Source organism: Leptodactylus fuscus, chromosome 1 (genome assembly GCF_031893055.1).
Source record: "Leptodactylus fuscus isolate aLepFus1 chromosome 1, aLepFus1.hap2, whole genome shotgun sequence".
NCBI classification, from domain to species: Eukaryota; Metazoa; Chordata; class Amphibia; order Anura; family Leptodactylidae; genus Leptodactylus; species Leptodactylus fuscus.
Genome location: NC_134265.1, coordinates 86522624 through 86546545, shown reverse-complemented (window position 1 = coordinate 86546545; position 23922 = coordinate 86522624). Strand labels below are relative to the sequence as shown.

Sequence of the window (23922 nt, the reverse complement as noted above, 5' to 3'; positions counted from 1 at the left end):
TTGAATGATGAATATTATAATTAGAGCTCATTTTTTTTTTAATTCAGGCTATGGGAAACGTAAAAATCTTACTTACATTAAATCCTTAGGAGATGTGCCAGTAGTGCGAACAATAAGTTACTTCTTCATAAAACACCTTTATTCATTATTCATCAAAATTCACTTTCAATTAAAAATGTACATATATAATTGTTACTATAGATAGGTGCAGACAGCGTGTTGGTGCCTGGAGAAAATAATACTGAGGGTCTGCCTTCCATCTATAAATAAAAATATGTGAATACCATATCAATGCACAGGTCATGTAATAAGATCAAATAGGGGATTTGTGATGTAACCCCTAAGATAAAGACTTTAGTGTCAAGGAATTGGATCCAGAGGCAGCATGAAATCTGGAGAAAAATACATCTTTCTCCTTTTATTTGGATGTCTTACTACACCTGCCGCTAAATCGACTGTTAAATTGGAATCCCTGCTATATCTGTCTTGAGACGGACTGCAGATCCCATGTATCAGACTGAAAGGGGAAAGGGAGGAGCAGAAAATGAGGGAGACTGAAACAGACACATATATCTGGGCTTATGCTGCAGCTAAGTAAGAACTTTCTACTCTTACTTTACTTACAGGTAAGTTCTTCTTTATAGAAGTTCTGCATGATCCTGGAGTTCTTTCTCTCCTTGTGAGGGAAAATTAAGGAGTAGATTCTCCTCTACTTACTGTGGCAGCTAGTCTCAGCCCACCAGCTTAAAGAAAACTGCAAACCACAGCTATAGCCTACAGAGGAGAAAACTGCTATAAATTCAGAAAACAGGGTGTATAATAACTACCAATTATTATGTATGAGGGTGTGGGTTTTTTGCAGGACCAGTGGTAGTATACAATGGCACTATTATGGGGTAGATATATCTCATTGATTTACATTTATTATCCTTTCTGGGAAGGAATAGACAAAAAAATGGCCATTTTTTTCACTGCCTTTTTATGCTATAAATCTTACACCATTCTTTGTGCAGCTTAACCACTTCAGTACCGGGCCAATTTGTGGTCCAGGACCAGACACATTTTTGGTTTATATTGTATGTGCAGTTTTAAGGGCTGTAACATTTTAATCATACATCTCATTCAACTAATTTTTGCGTCTTTTTTGGGGACTCATAGGGCTTTATTTTTATGTTGTTTTTATTTTCAAATATGTTTTAATTTTTTTTATATCCAGAAAAATATAAACAAAATAGGAGGGAAATTGTGTCTGGTTTTCACTTTTCTTTTTTTTTTTTTATTTAATAACACAAAGTGTCATTGAAAAACTTTATAAAATAGTTTTCCCTCTCCGTTATGGTAATTTTTATTTTGTATGGTGTTGTCGGGGGTGGGGCTATAATCGTTAATAACTGCGTTTTATTGGGTATTATTTTACTTATTATTTTACTTATTTTTTTAAATTATTTTATTTTTTTTAAAAGTTATACTTTTCTATTAATTTTTTAATATTTTTTTTATATGGTGTCCCCATAAAGTCATAAGAGACCTTTGAGGACATCTGATCACTTTTTTTTGTACTGGAGGCTGATTTCCCCTGCAGCTGGGGCAGGTACATTTAGCCCCAGTTGCAGAAGGAATACAGCCTCCTGCACGCTGTATACACAGTATACAGAGCTGATGTGGGTCCTGTAGGACCCAGCAGCTCTTGTAAAACATTTGTAAGATCACATAACCGCCGGGTTAGAGGGAGGCCGCATCAAGGCGGCGCCCATAGCAGTGTATACAGTGCTAATTGAGTGCTGTATACACAGCGATCAAGAAGGCAGGGACAGGAATAAACCTTCCCTGCCATCTTTCTGGGAGCTCCGGCTGAAGTTACAGCCGGCTCCCAGTAAAAGCAGCTGCACGATCTCCGTGCAGCTGCTGTGTTCTGACAGGACATACTGGCACGTCCTGTCAGAACAAGACAATCACTTCCTGGACATATATAGTCTATGGGCGGTCCGGAAGTGGTTAAAAAACCTGATAAATTATTTATTTATTATTCACTGGGTCAATACGATTACATTGATATCAAATTTGTATAGTTTATATAAGATTTACCAGTTGTGCAAAAAAAAAACTAAAGATGGGCGAATCGATTCGTACCGAGCCAGGTTTGACCCGAATACTCCAAATTGTTTGTGATATACATATATATATATATATATATATATATATATATATATATATATATATATATATATATATATATAGTTATATATATATATATATATATATATATATATATATATATTATAATTTATTTTATTTTTTTTAATGAAACTGTACTATTTCGAATTCATCTTTGACAAGCTAAAATGGCTGCTGTCAGTAACTTATTATACTGTAGGGCCTTTTTGTATTTGCATCCAAGTGCATTAAGTGTGGCATCACATTCCTCTGACAATCATTTTAAAGCTGAATTCACACAGGATGACACGGAATCTCAAAATCCGGCTCCAAAAAAACCTTCCATTGAATTCAATGAGTTCCTTTTTCCATGAGTGGTTTGCTCCTGCTTGCCATTTCTTGATGTGTGAGACTCCCTCCTCCATTCATTTGGGCCTAATCCGGAGTGGTATGTGACGACTGAATGCCAGAAAACTCTGTGTGCACTACACCGGCATCCAGACACGCGAGAGGGTTTTTGGAGCGGATTTTGCGCATCAAAATCCGCTCCAAAAAAAACCCAGTATGAGCCCAGCTTAATGCTAAAGCCCCAGGTTGCAAAAGCGCAGCGTTTTTGTTAGAGATTTTTCTGCATATTTTCATCCAAAGTCAGGGCTGGATTTAACAGAAGTGTTGCAATTTGAGGAGTGTATATTTGAAGCACATATGACTAGACAGAGGCTTTTGTGAAGATATTCTAAGAAGATTATTTTCACCAGGGAGATTTCTCAATTTGAAGTCAGATAGGAACAAACTGATCAATAGCAAAAATGGAGAAATAATCTGATCTCCCATAACGCGCTGCCACGTGGAATAGAGAAACCAGCAGAATTGTCAATTTAGATTAGAACCTGAAAATAAAAAGAATTAAAAACTGTAAATTTAGCCTTAATAGGTACAATATACGTATTGAATACTATAGTTACTCAGCAGTTTTTATATCCTGTAACTAGGAAATGTTATACAGTGGATTTTCACCCACTTTCTAAACTTCACTTTAACAAGTAACCTTTTACAATGATAAAGGGCACAATAATCAGATGCATGTTTTCTACCCTGGTGTAACTATATTAGGATTTTAGCAATGTGGATGATTGACAATGTAATGTAGAGCCATCATAGGTACATAAATAATGTCCCTGGAGACAAAAACGTCCTTGAAACTTTCCGCCAAAATATTGTAACCCTCATTAGCAGTAAACAGAACTAAGAATACGAAAAGGAAAGAAGTAGTAACTATAGAGTTATGATGTGTAACCAGACAGCTTGGCTCTCCCCAATTACAAGCCACGAAAGCTGCGTGAGAAGATCAAGGCGCACAACACATGAGTACATGATAGAGATGAGCGAACACTAAAATGTTCGAGGTTCGAAATTCGATTCGAACAGCCGCTCACTGTTCGAGTGTTCGAATGGGTTTCGAACCCCATTATAGTCTATGGGGAACATAAACTCGTTAAGGGGGAAACCCAAATTCGTGTCTGGAGGGTCACCAAGTCCACTATGACACCCCAGGAAATGATACCAACACCCTGGAATGACACTGGGACAGCAGGGGAAGCATGTCTGGGGGCATAAAAGTCACTTTATTTCATGGAAATCCCTGTCAGTTTGCGATTTTCGCAAGCTAACTTTTCCCCATAGAAATGCATTGGCCAGTGCTGATTGGCCAGAGTACGGAACTCGACCAATCAGCGCTGGCTCTGCTGGAGGAGGCGGAGTCTAAGATAGCTCCACACCAGTCTCCATTCAGGTCCGACCTTAGACTCCGCCTCCTCCGGCAGAGCCAGCGCTGATTGGCCGAAGGCTGGCCAATGCATTCCTATGCGAATGCAGACTTAGCAGTGCTGAGTCAGTTTTGCTCAACTACACATCTGATGCACACTCGGCACTGCTACATCAGATGTAGCAATCTGATGTAGCAGAGCCGAGGGTGCACTAGAACCCCTGTGCAAACTCAGTTCACGCTAATAGAATGCATTGGCCAGCGCTGATTGGCCAATGCATTCTATTAGCCCGATGAAGTAGAGCTGAATGTGTGTGCTAAGCACACACATTCAGCACTGCTTCATCAAGCCAATACAATGCATTAGCCAGTGCTGATTGGCCAGAGTACGGAATTCGGCCAATCAGCGCTGGCCAATGCATTCTATTAGCCCGATGAAGTAGAGCTGAATGTGTGTGCTAAGCACACACATTCAGCACTGCTTCATCAAGCCAATACAATGCATTAGCCAGTGCTGATTGGCCAGAGTACGGAATTCGGCCAATCAGCGCTGGCTCTGCTGGAGGAGGCGGAGTCTAAGATCGCTCCACACCAGTCTCCATTCAGGTCCGACCTTAGACTCCGCCTCCTCCGGCAGAGCCAGCGCTGATTGGCCGAAGGCTGGCCAATGCATTCCTATGCGAATGCAGACTTAGCAGTGCTGAGTCAGTTTTGCTCAACTACACATCTGATGCACACTCGGCACTGCTACATCAGATGTAGCAATCTGATGTAGCAGAGCCGAGGGTGCACTAGAACCCCTGTGCAAACTCAGTTCACGCTAATAGAATGCATTGGCCAGCGCTGATTGGCCAATGCATTCTATTAGCCCGATGAAGTAGAGCTGAATGTGTGTGCTAAGCACACACATTCAGCACTGCTTCATCAAGCCAATACAATGCATTAGCCAGTGCTGATTGGCCAGAGTACGGAATTCGGCCAATCAGCGCTGGCCAATGCATTCTATTAGCCCGATGAAGTAGAGCTGAATGTGTGTGCTAAGCACACACATTCAGCACTGCTTCATCAAGCCAATACAATGCATTAGCCAGTGCTGATTGGCCAGAGTACGGAATTCGGCCAATCAGCGCTGGCTCTGCTGGAGGAGGCGGAGTCTAAGATCGCTCCACACCAGTCTCCATTCAGGTCCGACCTTAGACTCCGCCTCCTCCGGCAGAGCCAGCGCTGATTGGCCGAAGGCTGGCCAATGCATTCCTATGCGAATGCAGACTTAGCAGTGCTGAGTCAGTTTTGCTCAACTACACATCTGATGCACACTCGGCACTGCTACATCAGATGTAGCAATCTGATGTAGCAGAGCCGAGGGTGCACTAGAACCCCTGTGCAAACTCAGTTCACGCTAATAGAATGCATTGGCCAGCGCTGATTGGCCAATGCATTCTATTAGCCCGATGAAGTAGAGCTGAATGTGTGTGCTAAGCACACACATTCAGCACTGCTTCATCAAGCCAATACAATGCATTAGCCAGTGCTGATTGGCCAGAGTACGGAATTCGGCCAATCAGCGCTGGCCAATGCATTCTATTAGCCCGATGAAGTAGAGCTGAATGTGTGTGCTAAGCACACACATTCAGCACTGCTTCATCAAGCCAATACAATGCATTAGCCAGTGCTGATTGGCCAGAGTACGGAATTCGGCCAATCAGCGCTGGCCAATGCATTCTATTAGCCCGATGAAGTAGAGCTGAATGTGTGTGCTAAGCACACACATTCAGCACTGCTTCATCAAGCCAATACAATGCATTAGCCAGTGCTGATTGGCCAGAGTACGGAATTCGGCCAATCAGCGCTGGCTCTGCTGGAGGAGGCGGAGTCTAAGGTCGGACCTGAATGGAGACTGGTGTGGAGCGATCTTAGACTCCGCCTCCTCCAGCAGAGCCAGCGCTGATTGGCCGAATTCCGTACTCTGGCCAATCAGCACTGGCTAATGCATTGTATTGGCGTGATGAAGCAGTGCTGAATGTGTGTGCTTAGCACACACATTCAGCTCTACTTCATCGGGCTAATAGAATGCATTGGCCAGCGCTGATTGGCCGAATTCCGTACTCTGGCCAATCAGTGCTGGCCAATGCATTCTATTAGCTTGATGAAGCAGAGTGTGCACAAGGGTTCAAGCGCACCCTCGGCTCTGATGTAGCAGAGCCGAGGCTGCACAAGGGTTCAAGCGCACCCTCGGCTCTGATGTAGGAGAGCCGAGGGTGCACTTGAACCCTTGTGCAGCCTCGGCTCTGCTACATCAGAGCCGAGGGTGCGCTTGAACCCTTGTGCACACTCTGCTTCATCAAGCTAATAGAATGCATTGGCCAGCGCTGATTGGCCAATGTATTCTATTAGCCTGATGAAGTAGAGCTGAATGTGTGTGCTAAGCACACACATTCAGCTCTACTTCATCGGGCTAATAGAATGCATTGGCCAGCGCTGTTTGGCCAGAGTACGGAACTCGACCAATCAGCGCTGGCTCTGCTGGAGGAGGCGGAGTCTAAGATCGCTCCACACCAGTCTCCATTCAGGTCCGACCTTAGACTCCGCCTCCTCCAGCAGAGCCAGCGCTGATTGGCCGAATTCCGTACTCTGGCCAATCAGCACTGGCTAATGCATTGTATTGGCTTGATGAAGCAGTGCTGAATGTGTGTGCTTAGCACACACATTCAGCTCTACTTCATCGGGCTAATAGAATGCATTGGCCAATCAGCGCTGGCCAATGCATTCTATTAGTGTGAACTGAGTTTGCACAGGGGTTCTAGTGCACCCTCGGCTCTGCTACATCAGATTGCTACATCTGATGTAGCAGTGCCGAGTGTGCATCAGATGTGTAGTTGAGCAAAACTGACTCAGCACTGCTAAGTCTCTGCATTCGCATAGGAATGCATTGGCCAGCCTTCGGCCAATCAGCGCTGGCTCTGCCGGAGGAGGCGGAGTCTAAGGTCGGACCTGAATGGAGACTGGTGTGGAGCGATCTTAGACTCCGCCTCCTCCAGCAGAGCCAGCGCTGATTGGTCGAGTTCCGTACTCTGGCCAATCAGCGCTGGCCAATGCATTCTATTAGCCCGATGAAGTAGAGCTGAATGTGTGTGCTTAGCACACACATTCAGCTCTACTTCATCAGGCTAATAGAATACATTGGCCAATCAGCGCTGGCCAATGCATTCTATTAGCTTGATGAAGCAGAGTGTGCACAAGGGTTCAAGCGCACCCTCGGCTCTGATGTAGCAGAGCTGAGGGTGCACAAGGGTTCAAGTGCACCCTCGGCTCTCCTACATCAGAGCCGAGGGTGCGCTTGAACCCTTGTGCAGCCTCGGCTCTGCTACATCAGAGCCGAGGGTGCGCTTGAACCCTTGTGCACACTCTGCTTCATCAAGCTAATAGAATGCATTGGCCAGCGCTGATTGGCCAGAGTACGGAATTCGGCCAATCAGCGCTGGCCAATGCATCCCTATGGGAAAAAGTTTATCTCACAAAAATCACAATTACACACCCGATAGAGCCCCAAAAAGTTATTTTTAATAACATTCCCCCCTAAATAAAGGTTATCCCTAGCTATCCCTGCCTGTACAGCTATCCCTGTCTCATAGTCACAAAGTTCACATTCTCATATGACCCGGATTTGAAATCCACTATTCGTCTAAAATGGAGGTCACCTGATTTCGGCAGCCAATGACTTTTTCCAATTTTTTTCAATGCCCCCAGTGTCGTAGTTCCTGTCCCACCTCCCCTGCGCTGTTATTGGTGCAAAAAAGGCGCCAGGGAAGGTGGGAGGGGAATCGAATTTTGGCGCACTTTACCACGTGGTGTTCGATTCGATTCGAACATGGCGAACACCCTGATATCCGATCGAACATGTGTTCGATAGAACACTGTTCGCTCATCTCTAGTACATGACATATTTGGGACAACCCAGTATTAGAGAAGCATGGTCACTATTTTGTCAGGCTGTATGAATATACAATTTATAATTCAACTTGTTAAAATATCAGAAAATAAGTGTTAAATTACATGAGTATAGTCATATTGATCGTGATTCTGGTTCGTACTATATGTATCAAGCCTACCAGGACCAGTTAATGTATGTAATATATCACTCACAAATAAAATAATTGTCAAAGAAATATATTAAGGAATCAATATTAATGGGCACAGACACCCAGTATAGAACAACACTTGTCTTTGTAACAGCTATGAAACACCTAGATCTTGATATAACACAACTTTTATGTTGTACAAACATATATATATATATATATATATATATATATATATATATATATATATATATATATATATATATAATTTTTTATTATTATTATTGTTGTCGTTTGTTATTATTATTATTATTATTTTTTTTTATTTTTTTTTTAATTATTATATTTTTTTTAATATAACTGGTGGATGAAGGGAACAGAGGTAATTAAGATACGGGGTGGTATTGGCAGGCCCACTTTCAAAAAATACATTGAAATGGCCCTGAGTGCCACTCACAACGGATGGTGGAATATCTAGGAGGGATAACATTTTACACACTGACTTGTTGCAGCGGTGACATCCTATTACAGTACTATGCTGGAAATCTTTAGAATGAGCCTTTCTTTTTCATACTTTTGTGAAGTGACTGCATAGTGCTGTATTTTATACCCACAGAAACCAATCACAGCGCAGCTTTCTTGTATTCTGCTCCTGATAAATGAAGGCTGCCCTGGGATTGGTTTCTATGGGCAACTAAGACAGTTTTGCTTTTACACAGTGCTAATAAATGTGCCCAGGGTCCCCACTACTCATCCAGTTGTCACTGTACCCTTGGTGAGTGCATAAGAAGCTGCTAATTACCGGGGATAACCTGGAGGTTATATGGGGATATTTTTATATTCTCCAGGATAATCCTAAGACTAATGCACAGAACAATTCCTTGACAAGTAGCAGCTGCTTTAATTATTTCCCTGAAACTATATCTCCAGAGACAGAATGGGTATGAGAGTCGCTGAAGAATTCCCTCCCACTTTTAATGTGAAACTCATGTTGCCGCCTGTTTAATACTTACTGGCCTGGAAGTGACTAGAATGAAGTCAGTCCTTTCTTTGACCCCGAAACGATCTCTTACCCAACGAGATGAGCAACCAAGACAGGATAAAAATCTGCAGAAATACATGATGCTTTAAATATTCAGAAGACGTTGTACTTTGCTTCAATAACCTCCGTGAATGAGATTTTTTATTCTTGCAAGACTTCTAAGAGAAATCTATCAATATTTTATTTTTTCTCCATTTTAGTCATAGCCTATATTTTCATGATTGTGATTCAGGACCATGGAGCACTTACAGGCTTTGCCTACGTAACCTTAGCAAACGTGTTACATAGCCACAATGTTTTTTCATACGTGAAACATAATTAGTACATTCAGGAAGATTTAATGGAGAAAATGTGCCAGTATTCTGCCCGGAACCACATCCATTTTTCATTCCATTTTAATAAACTAACTTATATGGCACAGATGACTCCAAACTGGTAATAAATATGTTGTACAACATAATTGTGGGGTAATGAAGTTGCCGATACATTGCTACATGTGGCTCATAGTGTTTAACAGGTTGCTAAATGTCATGATATACAGTATTTTCCATTTTGTGCAGAATGTGCACCTTTCTACCTTTCATCATTGTGTGGCACTATTAATAAATCTCTACCATTGTAATATCTAAACCAAATTAATAGTAGTAGCAGTGGTCAAGAATGGCCGCGCTTCAAAGGAACCTCCTTGTAGAACAATCCTGGCAGATGTTCGTCTGACAGTGATTCAATTTATGGCATATTGATAAGTTGAAGCCAAGTGGGATGATCTGCGTCTACCGGTTTACGACTCTAGGTCGACCAAATATGCAGAACATATTGAGGGAAAGAGTTTCCCAAAAACCAAATCCATTTTTGCCACTACTTCTCCTTAACGTATTCCTGTTTTTCCGAGGGAGAGCGCAACCGGGTTTGGTTTTTGGGAAACTCTTTCCCTAAACAAAATTAATAATTTTTCTAATACTGTGCCAGCCTCCAGTATTTGGTGCAAGGAATAACATGAAGTTACCATATTTGTGGAGTAACAAACATTCCATGCAGTATTTCAACACAATATGCATAGCCTAGTCACAAAAGCCAATACAATCTAAGCAGCAGGTAATACTGAAGTCAACACTCAGAATCATTTTCTTACAAGGGTAATCCCATTATGTAGATGAAAAGGTATAGGTGACTTGAAGGCAATGGACACCTTGATACTGAATTATTTCTTTATTATTCATTTGCTTCCTAAAGTTAAGATTAAACAACTTTCTAAATAATCTACAATAAATTTTTCCAACCATGTTGCTGCTATAGAGTATGTGCAACTGTTGTGGCTGGATGTCCTGCAGTCTGCTTCATACATTATTTCACTATTTCAATATTCACCACAAGGTAAGGGGTTGTGCACAGCAGACCAAAATGTGTGAGGGAGTGGAGAGATTTAGTAAGGCCAACACACAGAAACTGTACATACAAAGAGAAGAAAACACACACCCTAGTCAGCGAGGGGAAGTGGATCACACAGACTGTGGATCAATGTACAGAGCAGAGAAAACTTATTTCAAGTTCTGTAAGGGGAAGAAGCTGGAAATTCTCAGCATCCCTCAGTATCTGTCAGTATCAGGAGAAGAGATGCTTCCTGGGTTGTAGAAAAAGAAAGATGTATAAGAATGAAGCTGTGCTAGTACATGACCTACTGATGACAACAGATGAAACCCTAGGCCAATGCAGAGGGTATAAAGTCAGGTGTTTTAATACTCAGGTTTATGAAGGGGGGGATTCTTAAAGACCAAACATACAGACTCTTTTATTTGCAGTGACTCGCCCACACTAGAAAAGTCTGCCAGTAGGAACATAACATAAACTGCTTATCAGCGGACCTGGAAATGAATGAGCGGAAATTGCACTTTATAAAGACAAAGTAAAAACTACTTAAAAATTATGTAAAAATATATTTTTTTTTGTGTTATTGTCTTTAATTCAAAATGTTATCAATGCATTTCAGCTATATACATCTCTACAAATTCTACTAGAACATCCGCACAGGTGTAAGGGGTGTATCAATGCAATGGCAGATTAGTAACTGAGGGTTATAGGAAAGTTGACAGGCCCCTTAGGGTCTCCATTTTATTGATTTTTGGAAAACATTTCCTTGTAAAAAAAATTTCCTTTACAATTACATCTATTAACTGGGAAGTGATCTGCTCGCTGCTATTCAAAGATATGAGTACATTCTTGAATATACAAGTACAATTAGTGCTTTAAATGGAATAATTGTGAATAATTGTGTTCCTCAATATAGTTTTCATTTGAGCTTTGCCTAATTTGCAAGTACATTTTTTTGTATAGGCAAACCTACCTATGACATTGACTTACAACATTGTTCCTTCTTGACAGTCTATTTAGACAGGGTGGCATGCATTTATAATATGTTGCATAAGACAAAACATGGATGACTCTTTAGTGTCCTGAGAGCACCTTTGTAACTAGAGGTCTGTCTAGGTGAATAATACATTGGTAAGGAGATTTTGTTAAATTCCATGGTGTAATTCAAGTATGAGATTCTACATTTGTTTATATAAACCCATAATTACATTTTACGATAGGCAGACAAAGCCGATCATTGCTGTAACCTGTCATTTCCTGTTAGTAGTAAATGCGTCACGGTGATATAATGTAGAATCTGTGCTGAACGCTGTCTAGAATGATTGTATATGCATATAGCTTTATCCCTGCAGGTCCTCTCTGCCAGATAGACTTCCACTAAGTGGCTTTATCCCCCCTGCCAGCAGATGAGTTGAGCTTGGCATTCATAAAATACTGAGTAGCTTGTAAGCAGCTACGAAGGATATCATCTCAAGGACAGTCACTACTGCTGACACTTTTTTGGCCAACCAGTACACAGTTGATCTGAATTTTTGGAGAGCAGTGAATACCACCATGACCTTACAACATTGACATATATATTTGATCATTCTTATTTACAACCAACGTTCATTATTTCATATGTAACACTTTTGTCCATGTTATTTTGCCACATCCAACATCCAGTGTTACTTGTAAACCTTAAAGGGTTTTTCCATGAACATTGTCATATTGAAATTTAAAATTTTAATCACAATTGAATTTAATTTAGCGTATTCCAACTATTTTAGGCCTCATGCACGATAAAGTACTGTATATTTGATCCGCAATTGCAGATCAAAGTATGGACACAGGCATTTCAAACATGTGTAGTTTTTGCAACTGTGTGTCCAGGCCGTATCCAAGAACTGCACATTATGGAGCAAATCCTATACCTGTCTGTAATTGTGGCTCTGTCAATTCATTGGATTGTATGGGTAAGTGAAAACCACAAATGACACGTGTGTCATCCATGCTTTTTGCTGATCCTGTGACTGAACACGGTCATGTGCAGGAGGCCTTCGTGGTGACAGTCTTTTGTCTTGGTTGGTTACCAATGGATATGAGCATGAATGCAGGAACTTTCTATGGTCTTACACTATTACGCAGATTACATAGATTACGCTATTAAAAATTGAAACATTAAGGCTAAGGCCCCACGTTGCGTAAATGCAGCTTTTTTTGTTGCAGGTTTTGTTGATTTTTTTTAGCCAAAGCCAGGAGTGGATTGAGCAAAAGGGATAAGTATAAGAACTTCCTATAAATTCCCCAATCCTTTTGTAGCCATTCTTGGCTTCGGCTCAGAAAAAAGGAACAAAATCTGCAACAAAAAAAGCTGCGTTTCCGCAACGTGGGGCCTTAGCCTAAAGCAGTTGTAGGGAACCTTCGGCTCTCCAGCTGCTGTGAAACTACAACTCCCATCATGCTCCATTCACTTCCATGGGAGTTCCAAGAACAGCAGAGCAAGTATGCATGCTGGGAGTTGTAGTTTTGCAACAGCTGAAGAGTCAAAGGTTCCCTACCCCTGCATTAAAGATTGAAAAAAAAAAAAACAACACATGCTTTGCTCAGTCAATATGAACTCTGATGGTGTAAGGGTTCTCTTTCCACGCAGACAGCCATAGTCTTTTGATACTTACCCACAGTTGTCCTATGATAATGTCTGTTAGGACACACATTAGATATTAACACATGTCTACTGTATGTATATAATATATCTAAGCTTAATTTACTACATTGCAGCTTAAACATAGCGATAATAAAACTATCCATAAAACTTTATCAGCAGTAGAATGAAATATGAATTAAGTATACATATACATTATATAAGGAAGAGGTTTGTATGGCGGTTATCGTGTATAAAATGTTAAGTGTAAAGGTAAGTCATACAAAGTAGATGAGTTTTTGGCCAAACCTGCTGATTTTGGGTAGAATAGTTCACTTTTTAATGTGTCAGATGTTGGGGCAAAGAAGTGTTGGGCATGTTGAATTTCAAAAATCCTTTTTATTCAAGGGAGCTAGTAGTCGGTCAGTGGCTTACCCCCCATCTCTCCATTGAGGACAGATCCATTCCAGACAACACTGAGTTAGTTGGGTGTAATACTAAACTGAATGACCAGCTTTAGACAGAGTACAATGTTGATCTAGGGATCTTCCTGATGCATTTAATGCACGGTTCATCTATACTATCAAAGAGATTCTTCTAGATCACCTGAAATATTAAAGACAGAGGAGTGCTGCTTTATGTCAGTAGATCTTGCCAGACTTTATCAGTTCCAGTACAGCAAACAGCTTAGACTTTCTCTTAGATTAGAATCAGAGGTTGTTGTTAAAACCAACATCTGAGAAGAGCTCCATGATTCCTAAAGAGATGTGAGGATCACAACAGATTGGTAAAAGTTCTCATATCAAGCTTGAGTAGGATTTGGTTCAGTGGTCATGAGTGCTGACAGGTTCAGACTAATCTCAGTTCAACCATCACATAGAAATGCACTTTTGTTACGTGATTCCATTTTTGCGTGATAATCCTTTTGGGCCTCCTATGTAGCTTAACGTTATGTATTTCTGTAAAAATTCAATCCAGTTATGTATATAGAACCCGTGAAGGCTGTTCTTCAGTGTTTATATTACAGCCTTGTAGCCTATTGATGTATGTCAAGATCTCTTAATAAACTGAGATCAGCAAAATGATCTCATGAACACATTGTAAATGCATCTGCGTCACAGCACACCAACTTGTTTATAAAATAATCTCTGGTATGTAACAGAATTATCTAATAGCCTCTAGCAGAAAAGGTGGGGACCAACCCTGTAGAAGAAAGCAATAGTGCAGGCTGAAGATAGCATCTTATGAACTATAGTGACATCAAGCATTCCACACTCACATTTACTAAGAATTAGTATCCTAAAATAAAGGACACCAAAGTCAGATATACCAAGCAAATCTCTCCAGAACAATTATAAGAAAAGCTATTCAGTGGTAAAATATTTAAGTTGTTGGCACCTAACAGCCCTGGATAGAGAAGGAGAACATAGTGGCATCTATCAAACAACTAATATAAGCGAGGGGAACTGAAATCAGCAAGCACAGATTGGAAATGCAGCTGTGTCCAGCTGGACAACAGCTCCGAGATCTTTGTATTATAAAATGTGTTTAGGATACCGCAATGCAGACCATGCATTTCCAATGAGGCAACCACACCACAGTCACGCACAATTATCTGCCTAAGAAGACAATCCATTTGGTTTCCATAGTTGCATGACAACATCATATTGTTCACCATGTATGCATGCCAACAGAAGAAACTGGAACTATACTAAATATTAGAAATCAGTTTACTAGAACTTCATTTATACTAATGCTGGTTTATTTATGTGCAATCGAAATATATAAAATGGAGCGGCAGAGGCGATCCAGTCAGTGCTTTGACTCCACTATTTATACAGACACAGTAGCTTGCCCATACGCGAGACCATGTCTGGTATTGTAGTGTAATTCCATTCAAACAGCTGCTGTGCCTACGGTGCCAGTTCTCACTTTGTAATTTGACACAATTTTTTCATGCAGTTGTTTGTAGCACAAAAACTAGAAATCAGATCCCAAAAAGAGAAGACTTGACATGCACCTATCACTTTTTGATAAAAATCTGTGGTCTGGGCTTTAGAAGTGACTGGTTGTCCTCATCCTTATCTTAAGTAGAACATAAAGGTGCCCAGTGCTCAACATTTGCGGACCACACAACTCCCCCATACACTTGCATTCTTGTTTTAGCTAAGCAAGTATGCCTTTTCAATGGAGGCAATGCATGTCTGATCCTTCCTCTGACATATTCTGTCAGAGAAGAGTTGGGAGACCCTACACACATCAAATAGTCAGAGGTCCTGTTAAAATCAGAAGATCCAAATGAGCCAACTTATCTTTTATGTGTGTGGAGGACTTAAAGGGTTATTGCCAAATGCCAAGATGGGAATAATTGCTCCTCCTCCTGACCCCTTTGGTCAGAACTTTTGAGAACAGCCGATTGAAAACTATGGAAACAAGATAGTATTGCTGATCTAAACAGTTTCTGTAGCTTCAATTACAGAAACAGCTTAGCTAGATATTCTACTCTGTTTCCATAGTGTCCATTCTCCTCTATGGCAGTCATGGGAACTACGTAGAGCGACACTGCACTACCTGTTCATCTCTTCAGGAGTCAGGATTTAGGAACCATTATTCCAACCCTGGCCATTGAGGAAAATTTTACATAAATTGAATGTATTACATTTAGTTGTGAATTCCTTTAATAGTTATATTTTTAGTTAAATTAGTTTAACTTTTGTTTGCAATGACTTGTTGCTGACCCTTCCCTGAGTTTATCGCTGTCTAGTTTACTGTAGACATTTGTATTGCTTAGTCCCAAGGCAGAATATTGCACTATGTAACCTTTGAACTACTAGTGATGTTCTATTACAATTAATTGGTCCCTTTGTGGTACTAGTGTCCCAAAGAACGTGCAACTTGTAAAATATCAATTGCAAATATCAGATGATAAGGTTAGCAAAGTAAAGATATGCCTTGCGAAATTGTCAGCCTAATTACATATTGTCCTAGAAGCTTATATGTTAGCAATGTATGCCTAAAGACAGGGGCGGACACATACAGCTGAGGGCACCTTTGCAAGAACAGTTATTGGCCCCTTGTTTTCTTGTATATCAACATAGATCAACCCCCTTAAGTCTCTTCAGTAATCCATCAGTTATCTTAAATTCACTTTGTTCGGGAATTACCCACAATCTAACAGTCTGAGTTTCCAGCATGAGAAAAAACTTTCTTACAGGAATATTGCCACAATATTCCACAGTTGGGTGTCTGATATTGCACCTCAGCTCCACTGAAATGAATAGAAATGCGTAAAAATACCCCATGCAAACTGTGGACACGAGTTGTGCTATTTTTGATAGAACGCAGCCATGTTTTTTTTAACCCTTCACAAATCCTTTAAGATAACGGGGCTCCATGATCTGCTGGCCCCTGTGCAGGTACACATGATGCATCAATGGCATGTCCCTACCTGGATTTAGATATGTAAAGTTTTGTAATCCATTTGTAGATCAGTATCACAAATTGTAGGTCTAGAAATGAAGCTAATGCATTGTTTTAGTTATCTATAGTTAACTTTAGTTCATTTTTCATGTCACAATCTATATTTAATAAAAAAAAAATCACTGATATCACTCTTCAGCAGTCATTTTATTACCATAACAAGAGGAATCACAGCATTGACAATGTATGATGGTCATGGCTCCCCTCCTCCCGTTCCCTGCACAATGACCTTTGCATAGTTCACACAGCATTTCTGTAACACACCTCCATAGAAGTCAATAAGGCAACTCCACGTTCTACGTTGCTCTGGTCCATGTTCTGCTGTAAAGCATATCTCACAAGGCAGCTCAGGAAAGATGGTTGCCCCATAATCATTTACAGAAAATAGGATAAAAAAAGTCTACAGTCTGAAGATTATTATAAATATTAAGTGTCTGTATCTGGTTTTAATTAGTAGAAATGTGTGTGTGTGTGTATGTGTGTGTGTGTGTGTGTGTGTGTGTGTTTGTGTGTGTGTAATATTCCCTTATGAAAGTAGGTGCATATGCGTATGTACCCACCTAGAGGCCTGGTGACAAAAAGTGGCAAATCTGTGTACTGTGGCATAATTGGTGCGAGTGAAGGCTTTTTGCCTCCCAGTTGGAGAACTGTATATTGTAATAGTTACACATTTCTTTGTGTTATTAAATATAACATGCTTTTAATATGTAATCTCATTGATATGTAACATGCTTTTCATTTGTGAGAGTGAACTTTTTAAAATTTCTTTCTAGTGCCGGGAAACTTGGGATGCTTCAAAGATCATGGAAATCCACCCCCTCTGACTGGCATCACTGAAACATCCAATAAACAGACAATTCAGACCTGCATCACTATGTGCCGGAGACAGCGCTACAAGGTTAACTTACTATCTATATTCTATGTGTTTCAGTTATTTGCTTTAGTCTTGTTATCATGCAGAATATGTTACACTTAAAACAAGGTATGCATGTCAAAATTCACTTATACACAGTAGGTTAGAAAAGGTACTATTTATCATTAGGGTGAGACACTACATAGACTTATTAGACCAGACCTGGGCAATGTACGGCCCGTGGGCCATATCCGGCCCCCTGACTGCTTCTGCCTGGCCTGCATAGCTTGTGGGATAAAAATATAGCTCTGAACTGTCCTGCTTTTATACTGTGGTTGGTCCTGTGCAGCTCCCTGCATGTCCCGCTATGTCTCTTTAGTCTTTTACTTTTCTCCCGATCACCCTCCGCCTTTATAACAGCAGGGAGTGACCGGGGAAAGCTTGTACTACTGTACTGAAAGGACCTGTGTGATGTCAGACGTCACATGACTAGGGAGGCGTGTCTTTGTGCCGGCAGAACAGTGCAAGAAAATGGAGACGTGTGTCCTAAGGTACTGAGAGGGGAGGGGAATGTGAGATGCAGGGTGGAGTGTGTGTGTGTGTGTGTGTGTCTCAGTAACCTAGGGGCAGAGATGGAAGAGGAATGTTATACTGGGGCAGAGATGGAGGGGGAACAGGAAACTGGGGGCAGATGAAGGGGGAGGGGACATGAAACTGGGGGCAAATGGAGGGGGGGCACGAAACTGGGGGTAGATGAAGGGGGCACTTAAACTGGGGGACATTAAACTGGGGACAACTGGAGGGGGCATTAAACCATGGAGGTAGCTAAAGGGGGACCTGTCTGCTTCTAGTTCCCCAGTTTAATGTCACCTTCCAGCTACCCCTACGGTTTAATGTCTGCTTCCAGCTGCCCAAGTTTAATGTCCCCTTCTAGTTGCCCCCAGTTTAATGTCCGACTTTATCTGCCATTAAGTGCCCCTCCAACTACCCCCACTGCAAATGTCCCCCTCCAGCTGCTCCAGTTTCATGTCCGCTCTAGCTTCCACCAGTTTAAACTGGGGCACCAGTAGAGGGACTTAATACTGTGGGGCAGTTAAAAGGAAACTTTATAATGTACAGGTGACTGTAGGAGGATTATACTTTGTGGGGGCACATGGAAAGATGATTGAGAATGGGCAGAGTCAACATAGAAGTGGGTGGAGCTAAATTTGCCATGGCGCAGCCCTCTAGAATAGTTTTAATTTTTTATGCGGTCCCATGGGAAAATTAATTGCCCACCCCTGTATTAGACCATGTATGCCCTGCAAACAAGATCAGTAGTAAGTCCCTGTGCCATCATCCCTAATGAGACAGAGTACCCCTTCTGACACAGTAGGTTAGACTAGGATACCATTCAATATTTGCCACACCCTTATCTTTCTCCATGTACTTAGTGATCCCTAATTATACAATAGCAAAAAAAAATGCAAACCATATAACCTATAACATATCTCTGGGGTGTGCAGAGGTATATGGCTGCGTTCTCATTATTTATTTATGTTCACTTATATAGCACCATCATATTCCACAGTGCTTTACAGACATTGTCAGTCACTGTCCCATATAGGGCTCACAATCTACATACCCTATCAGTATGTCTTTGGCATGTGGGAGGAAACCCATGCAAACACAAGGAGAACATACAAACTCCTTGCAAATGTTGTCCACGGCAGGATTTGAACCCAGGACTCCAGCGCTGCAAGGCTAACCCCTGAGCCACCGTGCTATCATACAGTTCATGCTTTCTATACAAATTAATGATTGATTTGTTTGCTATCTTGAATATATAAGTAAACTGTATACTGTGATATAATGGTATATGAGGGAGTTGCACTGTCACATATAACTCTTCTTTACCTAGAGGTAAAATAAAGACAGGTGTAAAGATGACAGTCATTTTTTAATAGTACTAGTGTAAATCAGCACGCCGTGTCGATAGCGGCCTCCTTGACATGACATTTACAGTCACAATGCTGAAAGAAGCCGTATTTCATAACACTGAGCTGTAGGGAAAATTTACTAGAATTAGACATTTTTGCTGTGATTTATGAGTTGCTAATTTTAAGGGTGCGGCATATTTCTGCATTCTCCTGTTAAAGTCTTATTGATATTAAAAAGAAAATCTCTTCAATGTACATTGAATTTTTGTGCCTTTCCACCAAATATTCATTTCATATCTCTAACATTTTAATTAAACAGATTTTTATTTTACTAAAAAAATAAATCTAGTACAGCACCGTGACAAACAGTGTACAGTGCCGGTGTTTGGTATTAATATGAATGGGACTGACCTTATTAAAGGGCACTTTTTCAGTTCTTCCTCTTATAGATCAGAATAATGGAAAACGTCATCACAACTGTGAACTTAGCCTAAGCTACATTCCTCTCATGGGTGTAACTAAAAGTGGTACAAAAGTATCAGTTACCCCTTGGGCACCTCAAAAGCTCCTCTGAAAAGGCAGAAGTTTTATAAATGGCACAAGGTATAAATGGGGGCCTTCTTACAAATTTCCCATAATGATGAATTTTGGATGCATCTAGTTATGCCGTGATACCAAACTGAAAAATATATTACAATTTATCTTTCATACAAGTATTTTATAGCCGTTGTTTCCAACTTCAAAACATAAAGTTGTAATTTGAAGTTGTTTTCCCAACATTTTACTAGGATATCTTATCAGTGGTCAGTAGGAAATCCAAGCACAAGACCCCTATGCCCTATGAAATGGCCATTCACTTTCAAAAGCTGTCTGTTGGTGGGTGTTTGTTCATCTATTATTCATAACCATCCCATAAACATGTATACGTGGCTTGCAAGCAGGGGTGAACCTGGGCTTTCTGCCGCCTGAAGCGGCGTCAGAAAGCCGCCCCCCTCCCTTCCCGAGGAGGGGCGGCGCTGAGGGGGCGGGGGCGCAAGAAAGGGGCAGGGCCGATCGGAAAGGGGGCGTGACCGAGCGGCGTTCACAGGCAGAGAGCAGGCAGGGAGAGGACCTGCTCTCTGCCTGAGTGTGAGGGGCGGCCGCTGGAGCAGCACTGCGTCCAGCAGGGCTGCCCCAATACACCGCTCGCTTCCCGTGTCGGGCTGCAGACACGGTGACGCTAAGCCAGTCCAGGACAGCTTGTCCTGGACTGGCTTAGGTCAGCAAAAATGCCGCCCTCCCGAGGCCCTGGCATAGCGCCGCCTGAAGCGGTCGCTTCAGGTCGCCTCATGGGAGGTGCGGCGCTGCTTGCAAGGGACCTTGGACTTTTGCCAACTTTTGATAAAGTTTTGGCATATGCTAGCAAAATCTGCTACTAGCAAAATCTGCTAACCTTATCAGAGGTGAATACTCCTTGAGGCTAAGGCTCCACATAGGGGACCGCTGCTAAAAAGCTTTGCAGGAAAAAACGTGGCAGCAACACCTCTCCATCTGACCCGAACAACAGAGCAGTGACAATAATGAGATCCTAGCATTCGTGGTTTAGAAGTGGTAGTGGTGAACTCCCTTTACGTATGCAATGATGAAAGATATAGTTATAGAAAAGGTATTAATATTTTTTCCTCTTTTTCCCAGTACGCTGGACTAGAGTCTGGATTTGCTTGCTTCTGTGGTAATAATGCAGATTACAGAAAACATGGAGAGACGCCAAGCACAGACTGCAACAGTGTCTGCTTTGGGGATCATACACAACCATGTGGAGGGGATGGACGTATCATCCTTTTTGACTGTAAGTGCCCAGAGATTGATATCACTATTTTTTATTAATATAAATGAAACTGTCATTGGATTAGCATAGAACATGAGCAGGTTGGTAAATGGACTTGAGTGGAGATGCATGCTATGTCTGTATAGTATTGTCCGGTGGCACAATCTATATTTCTACAAGCAACGGGTAACAAGTATAATGAGAGAAACAAAGTGCAGTATCAGATCTGACATAGGGATGGATTCATGGGATATTTGCAAAAGTGGCAACAAGGAGAAAACCAAGTGTTTTATGCATTTTGTAAGTATTTTTGACAACACCACGAACACTCCAGGAAAATCTGATGCACTGTGTATAGGCTTGTGAAGGACCTGAGGAGAAGGAGCAAGCATGAACCAGTGCTTTAGGCTGAAGCCCCATGTTGCAGAAACGCGGCTTTTTTTTGCAGATTTTGCTGCATTTTTTTGAGCCAAAGCCAGGAATGGTACGAGCAGAAGGGAGACGTATATGAGCTTCCTACATATTTCCCATTTCCTCTGTAGCCAATCTTGGCTTTGGTTAAAAAATCTGCAGCAAAATTGCAACAAAAAAAGCTGTGTTTTCCTCAGTCTTAAAGAATATCAAACATAAAAGTCATGCACTACCACCTTACGTCTGCATTGTTTCTCTTTAATTATTCTTTTAAGATCATTTTGTTTCACTTATAAACAACAAGATGGCTGTAAATATTCAGTGGAAAATCATAATCATTTGCAATTGAAAAACCTTGAGAAGGCCTTAATAATTTGCCATGCAAATACAAGAGTGCCAATATACTAAACATAATCTCATGAAAAAACATCCTTATATCAGAAGGGCAAAAAATGGACAAAAGCCTGTAGTAAGCATTACAGGTGACACTGCTATCAACTATATTTGTATGAGATTACCTTATTTTTGGAAATCCTTTTACCAAAAGGGATTGTCTAAAGTGGAGAACATAAAAACAGAACAAACCAGTTAGCTGATCTGATAGCAGGAGAGTATCTGAGCAGGATTTCACAGTAAGGGTGCATTCACACTGAGTAAACGATAGCTTATTCTGAACGTAAAACACGTTCAGAATAAGCGGCGTCTAAAGCAGCTCCATTCATTTCTATGGGAGCGGGGATACGAGCGCTCCCCATAGAAATGAATGGGCTGCTTCTTTCACTCCGTGCAGTCCCATTGAAGTGAATGGGGAGTGCCGGCGTGTACGCTCCGGCATGAGCAGAGCTTGCCGTATACGCCGGCACTCCCCATTCACTTCAATGGGACTGCACGGAGTGAAAGAAGCAGCCCATTCATTTCTATGGGGAGCGCTTGTATCCCCGCTCCCATAGAAATGAATGGAGCTGCTTTAGACGCCGCTTATTCTGAACGTGTTTTACGTTCAGAATAAGCTAGCGTTTACTCAGTGTGAATGCACCCTTAGGGCTCGTTCCCACGATGTAACACGGGGCTCATTCTGACACGTATACACGTGTTAGAGTCATCGCTTCAAAACAGAATCCCATTGATTTCAATGTGTAGCACGCGTAGGACGGAATCCATTGAAGTCAATGGGATTCTGTTTTGAACCGCTGACTCTGACTCGTGTTTACGTGTCAGAATGAGCGCCGCGTTACATTGTGGGAACGAGCCCTAAGAGTTCATTCACATGGAGGAAAATGGTGAGGAATTTGGTGTGAAACCAATGGGAGGCTTTCTTTTCAGCGCTGAAATTCCACACCAAATTCCTCACCATTTTGCTCCGTGTGAATGGACCCTAAAAAGCAGAAATGTAAATCCTGACTGGACCCCTAAGAAACAATGAGAGTACTGTTAACCCCACACACGCACACAGTGGTTAGTTAATAACTTTCCCTGTATAAGTGTGTGTGTGTGTACAGAAGGCTATTAATGATCTTAGGTGGGTAGGTATCCAGGACTCTCATTGTCTTTTCTAGTAGTCCTGATTTACTCTGCCACTTACCAAAAAAGTCCAGCTCCAAATCATATAAGCCTATATAAAAGTATAACAGAGCTCAGCTTCTTTCCTGCTATCAGATGAGGAATAGAAATCACCTGACAGGTTCACTTTAAGGCTACGGCTCCACGTTGCGAAAACGCTGTTTTTGTTGCAGATTTTGATGTAGTTTTTTGAGCCAAAGTCAGGTGTAGCTTGAAAAGGAATGGGAAATATAAAGGAAGCTCTTAGATGCTTCCCTTCTGTTAAATCATTTCCTAATCTTGGCACCAAAAACCCGATCAAAATCTGCAACAAAAACCACTTTGTTTCTGTAATGTGGGGCCTTAGCCTTATGATTTTTGTGTTGACTGTACAAAAAGGTTTTGTGTAAAACCTGGCAATGCTGTGATAAAACTGAAGCAGAACCATTCACAGAGCCAAATACAGGCTAATATTTTAAGTTTGCAAAGTGCACGTCATAAAATTGGTAGGAGCATTACGTACTGCAGGACAGGAGGCAACACATTTGTTGCTAGTTTATCTTTACACATGTAACAATAGTTAGAAAAATGTCTGTGATATGAAAAACCAGATGAGGGAATTGAAACAATCCTGGGAATCATTATTAAAGCAATTGTCCCTTAGCAACTGAGCGACTTCTTCTTTGTCTGTCTTTGGGATTAACATTACTAGAGTCATACTTACACATGGCATAAATTGTAATGCATCAAAAGGAGATCATAGGATCAGCATCACAATGTGGGTCCTGCATGCAAAATCGAAAAAGGCCACAACCTCTGGGAGCAGATCTAACAATAGATATTTCACCAGTCTGGCATCCAGACCAACAGCTGCCGGCAGCA

The 23922-nt window shown here is 41.3% G+C and overlaps 1 protein-coding gene across 1 annotated transcript in view; it reads left to right on the top strand.

Moving 5' to 3' along the window:
• The window catches only part of KREMEN1 (kringle containing transmembrane protein 1), a 149672-nt gene that overhangs the window by 107184 nt on the left and 18566 nt on the right, over positions 1-23922 (top strand). Inside the window, exons 4-5 of the mRNA XM_075273674.1 lie at positions 17285-17409; positions 20958-21111. Coding sequence (XP_075129775.1) covers positions 17285-17409; positions 20958-21111 — 279 coding nt within the window. The remainder of the gene's footprint in view (positions 1-17284; positions 17410-20957; positions 21112-23922) is intronic.